We start from the raw sequence: 12,698 nt of genomic DNA, 5'->3' as shown, positions 1-12,698 counted from the left end.
TCTAGATTAGCATTTGAACCTGTGACTGAGAATGAACTATATGCTGTGGGTCTTGGACTTTGTTATTTGACAGAAGAATTTAGGTTATTATAGTAAATTGAATTGAACACATGTCACATTATCTGGTATAATACTGCTTCTAATAGAAAAAAATAAAAGAAATTACAATACGGAAGTTCAAAATAATGGATAAAGCTAAGACACTGACAGTGTCACACATCTTTAATCCCAATACCAAGAAAGCAGAGGCAGGAGAAAGCAATTTAAGATGAATAGTAAGTAACAGTCTGATTACATAGCAAGATCCTATCTAAAAATGTAGAGAGGAGCCCTTGTGAAAATCCAGAAACCCTTTACTGATAAAACTCTTGGAGAGATTAGGCATACAAGGAACATACCTCACCATAATAAGGGAAGTTAACAGTAAGCCTATAGTCAACATAAACTTAAATGAAGAAAACTCAAAGCATTTCCACTAAAATCAGAAACAATACAAGGTTGCCCACTCTCTCCATACCTATTCAACATAATACTTGAAGTTTTAGCTAGAGCAATAAACAACTGGAGGAGATCAAAGAGATACAAATTGGAAAGGAAAAGGCCAAAGCATCTTTTCTGCAGATGCTATGATAATACATGAAAGTGACCCCAAAATTCTGGCAGGGAACTCCTACAGCAGATAAACACCTTCAACAATGTGGCTGGATACAGAAAATGATATATTTACACAATGGAGTATTACTCAGCCATTAAAGAAAAGAAATAAAGAAATTTGCAGGTAAATGGATGAACTGGAAAGAAAAATCATCCTGAATAAGGTAACCCAGATCCAGAAAAACAAATATGATATGTATGATATGTATCCATTTATATGTGGCTACTAGCTGTTATGTCAATGATAACCAAGCTACAATTTCTAGAACTGCAGAGGTTAGGTATAGAATAAGGAAGTGAACACGGTGGGGAAAAATAGACACATCTGCCTGGGAAAGGGAAATAGAATAGATATGTATAGATAAATGGAATAGGATCAGGTGATGAGGGGATGAGAAGAAGGGGACGAGAAAAAGACAGGAAGGACCAGCTAAAATTAAGAGCCAATTGAAGGGTAGTATGGAAACATAATACAGTAGATGTTTCTAAAATATATACATATATGAAAGTGACCTAAATGAAATTGACAAATAATGGAGGCAATAAGCTCCAACTGGCCACCACTTTTCCTCAAATGAAGCCTCCAGTACTGGGATTGGGTTACATCTAATTGAACTGTTGGCCAAAGGGGTCCAATGGCAACCCCAAACAAACCAGGCTGTCCCAAGACTATACATTGCTCTTCCAAACTGACAGCAAGGCCCTACTGCTGAAGACAATATCTTCACAATTGATTGGATACAAAGAAGTCAAGCTGCTGTCACCAGAGAGCCTTCTTCCCTACTTGCTAGAAATCCTGTACTCTTTGGTACAGGAAGGTACTTTGAACACTACCAAAGGAGAATCAAAAACACCAACCCAACCACAAACTTTTGATCTGCAATCATATCCTGCCTGTAAGATATACTAATGCAAAGGTGTAAAAAAAAAAAATCGTGGGAGTAACCAATATGTGATTTGACTTAAGGCCCACTCCATGAGATAGAATCCACCATACCCAACACTACTAGGATGACTAAGAACCTAAGATTAGATAGTCTACAGCCCTAGAGTAAAGCCAAATACTATTGTTCTAAAAAACAATGTAGCAATAAAATGACTCCTTATGAGTCTGCTATAGGCATAGATCAATGCCTTGCTCAGCCACCTTCAGAGAAGATTTCTCCTGCAGCAGATGGGAAGAAACACAGTGATTCAAAGCCAGACACTATGCAGAGAATGAAAAACATTGGAACACTTAGCCCTATATGAAATGTCTTCATCAAATTCCTCCCCTCAGGGCTCAGGGAACCCTGGGGAAGAGAAGATGAAAAGACTGTAAGAGCTAGAGGAGATGGAGGACACCATGAAAACAAGTACCTCTTAAACAACATAACCAACACACATATGAACTCAAAAGACTATGACAGCATGCATAGGACCCCCACAGGCCTGAACTGGATGGGGTATAAGAGCTGAAAGAAGTGGATACATATATGTCTAATAACCACTTATTATACATATAATGTAGGTAAACATACTAAAATATATACTCCTAAAGAAGCTAAACAACAAGGGAGACCCTAGGGAAGATATTCAATCTTCATTCAGAAGGGCAAACATGATAGACATCGGAAGCAGGAGAAGACAGGGAACAGAGGGCCTGTGAAAGACGTTAATAGATATTAAAGCAGAGGCTGAGACTTATAGCCAAACTTTGGGCAGAATGCATGGAATTTTATGAAAAGGGAAGATAGAAAGACCTTAAGGGGACAGGAGCTCCAAAAGACCAAAAGAGCCAAAAAACAAAAAACAAAACAAAAAAAAAAACAAAAAACAAAAACAAAAACAAAAAAAAAACCAAAACTGGACCCTGGGGGCACTAAAGAGAATGATACCCCAACCAAGCACAATGCATGGAGAAGTCCTAAAACCCTAGCTCAGATGTAGCCTATAGACTCAGTCTCCAAGTGGATTCCCCAGTAAGGGGATCAGGGGATGTCTCTGGCATGAACTCAGTGGCAGGTTCTCTGATTACCTCCGCCTGGGGGTTATAGCCTTACTAGGAAGACAATGCAGCCAGTCCTGATGAGACCTGATAGACTAGGGTATAATAGAAGGGGAGAAGAACCTCTCCTATCAGTATACGAGGGGAGGGGCATAGGGAGTGAAGAGGGAGGGTGGGGTTGGGAGGAGATGAGGGAGGGGGCCACAGCCAGAATACAAATTGAATATATTGTAATAAATGATAATAAAGAAGAAAAAAATGGGGACACATGACTCCAACTCTAACCCAGAAGCTATCTCCAATTCCATTTGCAAATGAAAATTTAGTTTCCTGCAAGGGAGTCTCACAGGGAAAACAAACTACACTCCAAGGGTAGGCTACATTAGCAACAGGAGATAACCAACAGAATAAACTCAGTGGCATCTTTGTAAGCTCCTTGTCTTGTAATGTCATGTCACGGCTTTTTCCTTTCTTATTCCCTCCCAAACTCTCTCTTTATTCTACATTTCCTTTTCATATATATATACTAACTTCCAGTTTAGTGTTTTCATGAGATTCCTGAGAGTACAAACAAGTGGGTCTCACTACCTGTATCTATTTATTTTGCTCATTTCCCTCTGTTTGTTTAATCCTATTCTGATATGTTAGGATTTTGTTGTTGTTGTTGTTTTATCATATACATTACTTTGCCTTAAAAGTTTGTTTGTTTTCTAATGAGTGACAGAAACAGTGGATCCAGATGGAAAGGGATGTGAGAAGGAACTAGAAGTAAAAGGAGGGGCAACCGTAGTCTAGATATATTATGTGAGGGAGGGGAAAGCTATTTTCAATAAAAGGAAACAATGTCAAAAAAAAGTAAAAGACAATGAGAGAACAAAAAATATACTTTGTTATATTTATTCACTAAAATGTGATAAAACAGTTAACATGAATAAGTAAAATCTAAAAATATATCAAAGGAATATATTTAAATTGTGATGTACAAAGCAAAATTTGTCCTGATGCTTTTTTTCCTCAAGCTGTAAAAAAATAAACATAGGACACATGAATACTAAAAATAAGCATTCAATATATGAAATATGAGTACACACACACACACACACACACACACACACATACCCCTATACTATAAAATAGAAAAGACAGGTGAGAGAGGAAAAAATAGACATCAATATTACTACCACTGAAGAAAATGGAAGAGCAGAAAGTCCCTAGCCATTTCTATATTGTTGTTCTTTTGAGTTAAAACAAAACTAGGTTGTATTTCATGAAAAATATTGGAAAACCAAAACATTCACTTATTTCCAAGTAAAGACAAAGGACTCTTAATAATTAAAAGATGCTCTTTCATCACAGACAGCAGAGGCAAGAGCCTTCTCCCAGGGCCATTCCCAAGGACGCTTTACTATCACTACTTGATGACCAAGGAGATCTCAGAAAGCTGAGCCTCGATGGTAATGTTAGCATGCAATGATTTGGAGTTATTTCCTAAAATGTACAAATTTCAGTTCTGAACACAGTTGAAAAACAAGGTCTTCTACAACAATCTTGAGAAACAGGTTGGCAATGACAAACTTTAGCCTATAGGACAGTAAAATGAAAATGCATGGTCAACTCCTGAACATTGCACTTGGAATTTAAATCACACATACAGACCAAAAACTTTTTCCCCATGAACACAGAAATATCAGAGGGCAGAAACAAAAAAATAATTCAGTAAGAACTAATTACTTTTGTAAGGACAAATATCGTTATTATGTTAAGGATTACAGAATGAGTATGCTTAGAAATCATAAAATAGCATGTTAAATTCCTCAATTAAAAATAATATTCAAAAAGGCAAAATCACATACCAAAATCATTTCCAATTTTCTTTCAAGTTGCCTGTGGTATTACAATTTAAAAAGTTATATGTCTCCATAATCAGAGATATGATTTACCCACTCAACGAAAAAATGAGCTTACTAAGATAAATTAAATGATTGCTCTCATCAATTGAACTTACAATACAAAAAAAAAAATCATCATTTTAAACACTAAATCTATTAGACTATGACAATCCGTTGGACCAGTTTTAACCTGCATTTAGTATTTTCAAAATTGGTAAACATCTAATATAGGGACAGATTTAAGTTACTAAATGGCCTTCACAGTATTGTTCACAGAATAAAATCCTTAATTGATTAATGATCTTAGGGTGTCTATCGCCATCTAGTGAACAATTACTTCAATTACTCCACCAGACACTTGACATTTGATAGTTGTCTTCATAGTTTAAATATCTGGGCCCACTCAGTGTTACCCATACGGGCTTACCCAATTTCTTTTTTAAGCCTCTTCACACACACACATTGGTAATAAAAACAAATACAGATGGTTTTATTAGAGATTCACTTCTAAAAGTGTCTACAAATGAAGGGTCTATATTTCTTCTATGGAAATGCTCAATTATTTTTAAATACCTTGCATACTATGAGGTTCCTGTATAAGATTCCTTCAACAGCAACTAATTCCTCTATAATCAAGCAATTAAAAATTATAGAATAGTTGAAGTATGAAAGTATGAAAGATCACACCTGTGAAAAAACAATATTGATGCCCATTTGACATAAATATTTTTACTTTTATCATAAACCTGTTTCTAAGAGTACAATTAGTAATTAGTTGAGTAGAGTATTCTAGCAGCCATAATACACTTGATTACAGAAATTATTAGGTCACCAGAGCCAAATCTGCATGATCCCAACAAAAATAAGCACACACAAAATCTACTTAAAAATAAAGAGAGAAAGTACTTCAAGGCCATACCAAAGTGCAATATTTCATGCCTGCCCAAGCTGTGCATTAATCCATATCCAAATGAAAAACCTTGTAATCTTTTCAAAGGCATGTCACCAGGTTTCCTTCTCATTTCTACTTGAACTATAATTTGAATTTAAACCAGAAGTTTAAATGCAAAACACTTGTAAGATCTTCAGGTTACTGTATTATTTTGTCCACTCTACCTTATGACCAAAACACCAGTTTAGTAAATTTCAAAAGTATTCCAAAAGCTCAACCTCATCCTTCCTATCTCTTTCTTTTTTTTTTTTTTAATAATTAAATGCTTGACCGGGATATGCCTATAATTGCAGCACTTAAGAGGGTTTGCGTTCAAGGTCAACCTGTGGTATATGGTCATAGATTTCTCAAAACAACAATGAAAATCCTTAAAAACAACAGACTTCACACTATATAGGAAAAGTAGAGTAAAACCAGAGATTACAACTAGACTATCCATGTGTCAATGTTAGTGATTACTCCCAATACTTTAACAATCATTTTTTATTTTAGTAAATAACTTCTATAGAGATCTTTGTATCTTCCAGAGTAAGAGTTACTGAAAGCAGGTATATTATATACTTTTTGTTTCTCATTAACATTCACTAAAGATGCAACTCCAACAACTATAGAAAGCATTTGTATATAGGAAGGAACACATGAAAAAGAAAAGCAGGAAAGCAGAAACTAATAATTTGAATCCCATGGTTATTTCTAGACTTGCCTCAAATTCTTTTTAGTGAAGTGAGCAGGGAGGTTTTATATTTTACTTAAGATATATAATCACTATATTTTGCAAAACAAAAACTAAAAATTTAGTTCTATTATGTTATATGTTGATTAACAAAAAGTAAATTTTGAGTTTAAATTCTCTAATAAAAATCCAGCTAAAAGAAAAAACTGCTCTTAAAATACAATGGATTAGGGGAGTAGGAGAGATCATTGGATAAATTTGGGGCTTATCATTATCAACGGTGCCCTTTTAAGCTTGTGGATTTCTGAGCCAATGCAGAAAATGTAACAACAGGGATTTCTCAACAGCAAGAGGCACTCTCCAAGGGAGTAAATTGTCAACTATTGCCTCTCGTAAGAAACTTAAGAGTAACCTTGATCCAATCTCAATAGTCAACCTATGTATTATCACCCAGTTAGGGCATGGTGAGTACATTTCCTAATACAAAAATAAGGTGGTATTCTATCAGAAGCCACTGGATGGGTGGATGGACACACACAAAATTTAAATAATTTTGAGGTAAACTGATTAGCTAAAGAATCTGAAAACAACTTTCACTTCAACTAGTTCCTGAAAACATGTACGTATTTCTTATATAGAAAAAATAGTCTATGCTATATACCGAAAAGGAAGACTGTCTAGTAATAAGGTAGAATATAAAGCAGAACTAAACTTGCAAAAGCCACGCTCTCATGGTGAACCCAATGCAATAAAAGACCTAGAATCAGAAAGACACAAATTCAACTCAAAACAGCCATTTGTTCTCCTTTACCTCCTCAAGCCTTAGCTTCTTCATCCACAAAACAGAACACTATTTATTACATGTCAAAGGAATCTTGTGTAGTTTTGACATAATAATGCACAAAACAGCTCTTAGCACACCATCATTATTCAATACATGCTTTGCCCTTCTGTGTCCTAATCCATATCTTTGAGATGTGCTGCAAAAGAAAAGTACCTTGAAATACCATGATGTTTGTTTCATGTCACAACTGAATCTATTCTGGGCAATCCAACAGTCACTCTCCACATGTTATCTATTTCGAGTTTAAATTCATTTCAATCACAATTAAATAAATCTAAAACTCCAGTTCCTCATCTAACCAGGAATGACCAAATAAAAAGTGCTCACCAGCCACTTTTGGTTAGACACTATTTTGTATATGCAGTACAGATTTACCTATCTTAAAAGTTCTGCCAGACAGAGTTGGTAAAGTCAACATTGTCCTGAAAGGGCCAAGTAACAAGCATTTCAAGCTTTGCAGACTTCAGCCTCACTACTCCAGTCTACAATATAAATGAATGAACTTGGCTCCATTTCAACAAAACCTTAGTTATAAAAAACAGGTAACAGGTTGAATTTGACCTATAAGCCAGTTTGCCAAACACCACTCAACAGCATTCTGAGTCCAGACATCCAGTATGAGTACTGTGTACTATGTTTATAATTAGGTAGCCTTAAATTCACTAAAAGAAAACAAGATCTTAATGTACTTGAGTGAATTCAATGTTTAATGTAATCATGCCTTTATAGATTATAAAACAAAAACCTCTACACAAAGCATTAAAATAGATGAACTTAAAATACTTATTAAGTGACAGTACTTCATAGCAATTGGTTTATCATCCTTAAGTGAGTATGTAACTCCTGCCATAACATAGTCCTACAATTCTGGATACATATGCCCAAAAACCTATTGAAAATGCCTAGAGATCTATTACCCACAAAGATAACACATAAAAGACAGAACTCTTGATACCCCTGTTTTCTCCCTCTTAGTAAATTAGAGGACTCCACTAGCTAGTCTCCAGATTTCTACTTTTCTCTCACATTACACATTTAACTATCAGTTAAAAAAAAATTAGTTCCCTTATGCTAACATACCTAACCCAACCTAAACCTAAGGTAGCCTCCAGACATTCAAGTTCACCACCATCTTAATTATCTGAAGAATATTTACTTAGATCATATTCATCCTAGGCATTTTTAAACTTTTTTCAACTGTTTTCCCCAAATTATCTTCTCATCAACTTAGATCCTATATTCATCCCCCTAATCCTATTCCCACTTCTGTCTGGGTCAAATACAAGCTTTATATAATGCTTCACACTCAAACTTTATTGCCTTGAGCAAGCCTGGCAGATAGACATTCCATAATTGCACACAGACACGCAGAACTGTCACCTGAGTTCTTATTCAAATGCCTATCTGTTTCAAACTTGTTCAAAAGAAGAAATATTTGAAGCTGTAAAAACTAGGTAATAAACTTAGCTCTCCCATAATACAGTATATATATACATATTTACAGATATGAATTTTATTTTGCCATTTACCTCCCTTCCTTTGTATGTTACCAAGGCAGCCAGTGGTTTGGCATAAAATCTGCTGTATGAAAATCCCAGGCAACCGTACATACTGTTCGCTGTGAGCTTCAAAGCCTTCTGTCGGATGTCATACTGCAGGCCAACAGAGACAAAAGATAAACAACAGTCTGTAGATGCTTAAGCATTACATTGCATATCTTTGTAGATCACAATGAGAAGTAGAAACTCTCAAAATCTGGTGTGGGGGGGGATATTTAATACTCAATCTGTCTTCCCAGATTCATGTGGCCCTACCGTCCTTTGGCAAGTAGACTCCTGATCTCAAGATTCTGAAAGGACTTGTTCAGATATGGCCTTAGCAGTTAGAGAAGCCTTCCATTCTAAGGCAGTCTAGCACTTCTAAACAGTTAGTATCCAAAATAAGCACACACCATACCATTCATCCTAATCCTTGTTATTCAAGTGATAGAAGCTGAAATTGTCATTTAAACATCTTGCAGTGAAAAGACTTACCTGAAGGACAAGGTCTGGATTTAAATCTTGCTGTTTCATTAACTGTTTGACTTGCTTTCTCCGCTCTACCAGTTTCCGGATCTCTTTGGGCAAAATCCCCATATCTAAGTTTGGATCTGGCAACTCAGGGATCTGTTCTTGTTCCTCATCCTGAAAAACATACAATAGAAACTTCAAACAAGTTAAATACTGATTTAAAAACATGTCTAAAGTAATATTTGACAAGTGTTTGACCCCATGACCACATCTTAGAAATCTTTCATGTGTGAGGAAATCAATAATACATGAGCAGCTTCAAACGAGGCTGATCTAGGTGTGATGGTACCACACTCAGCTGGAAGGCTGAGGCAGACAGAGCATCATGACGTCAAGGCCAGCCTGGGCCACATAACATGTACCAAATCAGTACGAGTTAGAGAATAATTCCCTGCCTCAAGAAACAAAATAACTGAAACCATAAAGAAACCAAACCAGAAAAAGTTCTGTATGGTCACAGACCACTGTGCCCCTGCACACAGTTCTATCAGCTTTTGTCATTACCACTATCTCTCACCCTTGTTGTTACCCACATATTTAGATTTAAATGTGAAAGAATGGATTTTCAGAAATTTGGTGAAACATGTGTGGGAAAATTGTTTTTAATATACAAATGCTAAGATAGACTCATAAAATTTAAAAAATAAGAATAATCAGCATCTAAACTCTTGTTCTATAACGTTTGTACAACAAATTGGAATGCTATAGAATGTTTCACAACAATCACTACAAATGCTTTTACTGTTAAAAATAAAGAAGTTATATACTAAATAAGCAAATTTGGATCACATTTAATAGGTCATGCCATTTCTAAAATTTAATAGACACACACACACACACACACACACACACACACACACACATATATATATATATATATATATATATTCCTTAGCATTTATGGAATACATTTTACCTATAAATTGCTTTGCAATCACCAGAAGAATAGCAACATTTTAGAAAGGCAATCAGCAGTCTTCTTATATTAAAATTTACAGCAGGAAAAAGAAGGGAAAGCATTAGGCTTTTTTTTCCCTCAAGCCTCCATTAATTCTATTAACAGGTTTCAAAGAATAGCCAGGCAGTTACCCTTTGAAAGGTTCAAAATTAAAAATAAATCTTTTGGCTTAAAGCATGTCAAGTCAATGCCATTTGATAACCCAGCCTTTATAAAATACCTGATATTATAAGGATCAATATCATAAAATGAACACCCTTATAACACTAATAAGGACCCATTGTTTTCCAAAATAGTATGTGATGATAGCAAATCTATTAAAGTCAACCTCGTATAAGATTCCACTGTATTTATAGCAACCAGAGAAGTCATATCAAAAGTAAACTGAAATGTTCTTAGATCAGAAAATTTGGAGTTCATCTGAAGCCCTAACACCACCTCCAAGGTGACACTAACTGATCTCTCTGAAATAATACAGAATCAATAAATTGGTACATATATAGTATTTAAGATGACTGCTTGGGTCTTTCTACTCTATTATGTATCCAGAGCCCAAAATGAAAACTTCAAATAGGCAAAACAATGGTGGATATCAGTTGTAGAAGCAGAACAGTGATAACTGTGACTGTACTTACAAAAATAGCAAAACAGCCAGGCAGTGGTGGCACAGGCCTTTAATCCTAGCACTTGGGAAGCAGAGACAGGTGGAACTCTGTAAGTTTAAGGCCAGTCTGTTGGCTGTCATTTTATTCTGATGACAGGATCCTTTGCTTTACAGAAGCTTTTCAGCTTCATGAGGTCCCATTTATTAACTGTTGATCTTAGAACCTGTGCTGTTGGTGTTCCGTTCAGGAAGTTGTCTCCTATGCCTATGAGTTCACGATTCTTCCCCACTTTTTCTTCTAGCAGATTTAGTGTGTCTGGCTTTATGTTGAGGTCTTTGATCCACTTGGACTTTAGTTTTGTGCAGGGTGATAAATATGGATCTATTTGCATTTTTCTACATGTAGACAATCAGTTAGAATAGCACCATTCGTTGAAGAGGCTGTTTTTTTTTTTTTTTTTTTTTTTTTTTTTTTTTTTTTTTCCCATTGCATGGTTTTGGCTTCTTTGTCAAAAATTAAGTTTCTATAGGTGTGTAGGTTTATTTCTGGGTCTTCATTTCAATTTCATTGGTCCACCAGTCTGTTTCTATGCCAGTACCATGCCATTTTTATTACTGTTGCTCTATAGTACAGCTTGAGATCTGGGATAGAAATACCTCCAGAAGATCTGTCATTGTACAGGATTATTCTTTCTATTCTAGGTTTTTTTGTTTTTCCATATGAAATTTAGAATTGTTCTTTCAAGGTCTGTAAAAAAATTGTGTTGTTATTTTGATGGGAAATGCATTGAATCTTTACATTACTTTTGGTAGAATGGACATTTTCACTATGTTAATCCTACTGATCCATGAGCATGGGATATCTTTTCATCTTCTGATATCTTCTTCTATTTCTTTCTTCAGAGACTTGAAGTTTTTTTCATATAATTCTTTCACTTGCTTGGTTAGTGACACCAAGGTACTTTATGTTATTTGTGGCTATTGCAAAGCGTGTTGTTTCCCTAATTTCGTTCTTAGCCCATTTGTCTTTTGTATAGAGGAGGGCTTCAGATTTTTTTGAGTTAATTTTGTATCCAGCCACTTTACTGAAGGTGTTTATCAGCTGAAGGAGTTCTCTGGTAGACTTTTTGGGGGTCACTCATGTATACTATCATATCAACTGCGAATAGTGATACTCTGACTTTTTCTTTTCTGATTTGTATCCCTTTGATCTCTTTTAGTTGTCTTATTGCTCTAGCTAGGACTTCAAGTACTATGTAGAAGAGCTAAGGAGAGAGTAGGCAGCCTCACCTTGCCTCTGATTTCTGTGAGATTGATTTAAGTTTCTCTCCATTTTATTTGATTTTGGCTATAGGCTCAGTAGATCACAAAACAAAACAAAAAGACAGAAATGTGGAAAGGGGGTATTGTAGGGAGAAAGGAGCTAAGAGATGGCAGAAAGGACAGTAAACAAAATGCATTCACAAAACTGACAAAGAACAAATTAATAAAAATCTATAGTTAAAAAGATTCATAGTTAACTAGAGATGGGATGAATGGAGGAAATTGAAAGAGGTGACAGCTAAACATTTGTGTTTTGTTTTTGTGGAATTATGAAGCTAAATGAAATAATGGTTTAAAAACTCTATGAAGACACTAAAAACAATCACTGTACACTACAAATAGGTAGATTGTATGGTAAGTGAATTATGCCACTACAACACAGTTTTAATGAAAACAGCACCAGTCTCTTCTTGGTCAGCCCTCCTTTTTGATGACTTAAAAAGTATATAATTAGGACTGGAGAGAGAGTTCAGTGGATAAAATGTTTACTGAACAAGCATGAAGTCCTGAGTTTGTATCACCACCAGAACCTAGGTAAAGAGCAGGTACAGAGCCAGCAAAATGTTCAGCAGGGAAAAGTTACTTTAGCAGGAAAGGGGATTTCAGACAGGGTTTCTCTGTGTAGCCCTGGCTGTCCTGGAACTCACTCTGTAGACTAGGCTGGCCTCTAACTCAGAGCTCTGCCTGCCTCTGTCTCCTGAGTTCTGGGATTAAAGGCTTATACCACCACCACCAGGCTAAAAGT

General features: G+C 35.6%; 1 protein-coding gene across 1 annotated transcript in view; it reads right to left on the bottom strand.

Moving 5' to 3' along the window:
• Pola1 (DNA polymerase alpha 1, catalytic subunit) overlaps positions 1 to 12,698 on the bottom strand; it is a 297,318-nt gene that overhangs the window by 226,615 nt on the left and 58,005 nt on the right. The window contains exons 25-26 of the mRNA XM_055608252.1: positions 9,033 to 9,182; positions 8,529 to 8,651 (exon numbers count right to left, since the gene is read on the bottom strand). Coding sequence (XP_055464227.1) covers positions 8,529 to 8,651; positions 9,033 to 9,182 — 273 coding nt within the window. The remainder of the gene's footprint in view (positions 1 to 8,528; positions 8,652 to 9,032; positions 9,183 to 12,698) is intronic.

Source organism: Psammomys obesus, unplaced genomic scaffold (genome assembly GCF_907164565.1).
Source record: "Psammomys obesus unplaced genomic scaffold, mPsaObe1.curated_primary_1811, whole genome shotgun sequence".
NCBI lineage: Eukaryota > Metazoa > Chordata > Mammalia > Rodentia > Muridae > Psammomys > Psammomys obesus.
Note: the sequence above shows the minus strand (reverse complement) of the source record. Positions and strands in the feature narration are given on the sequence as shown.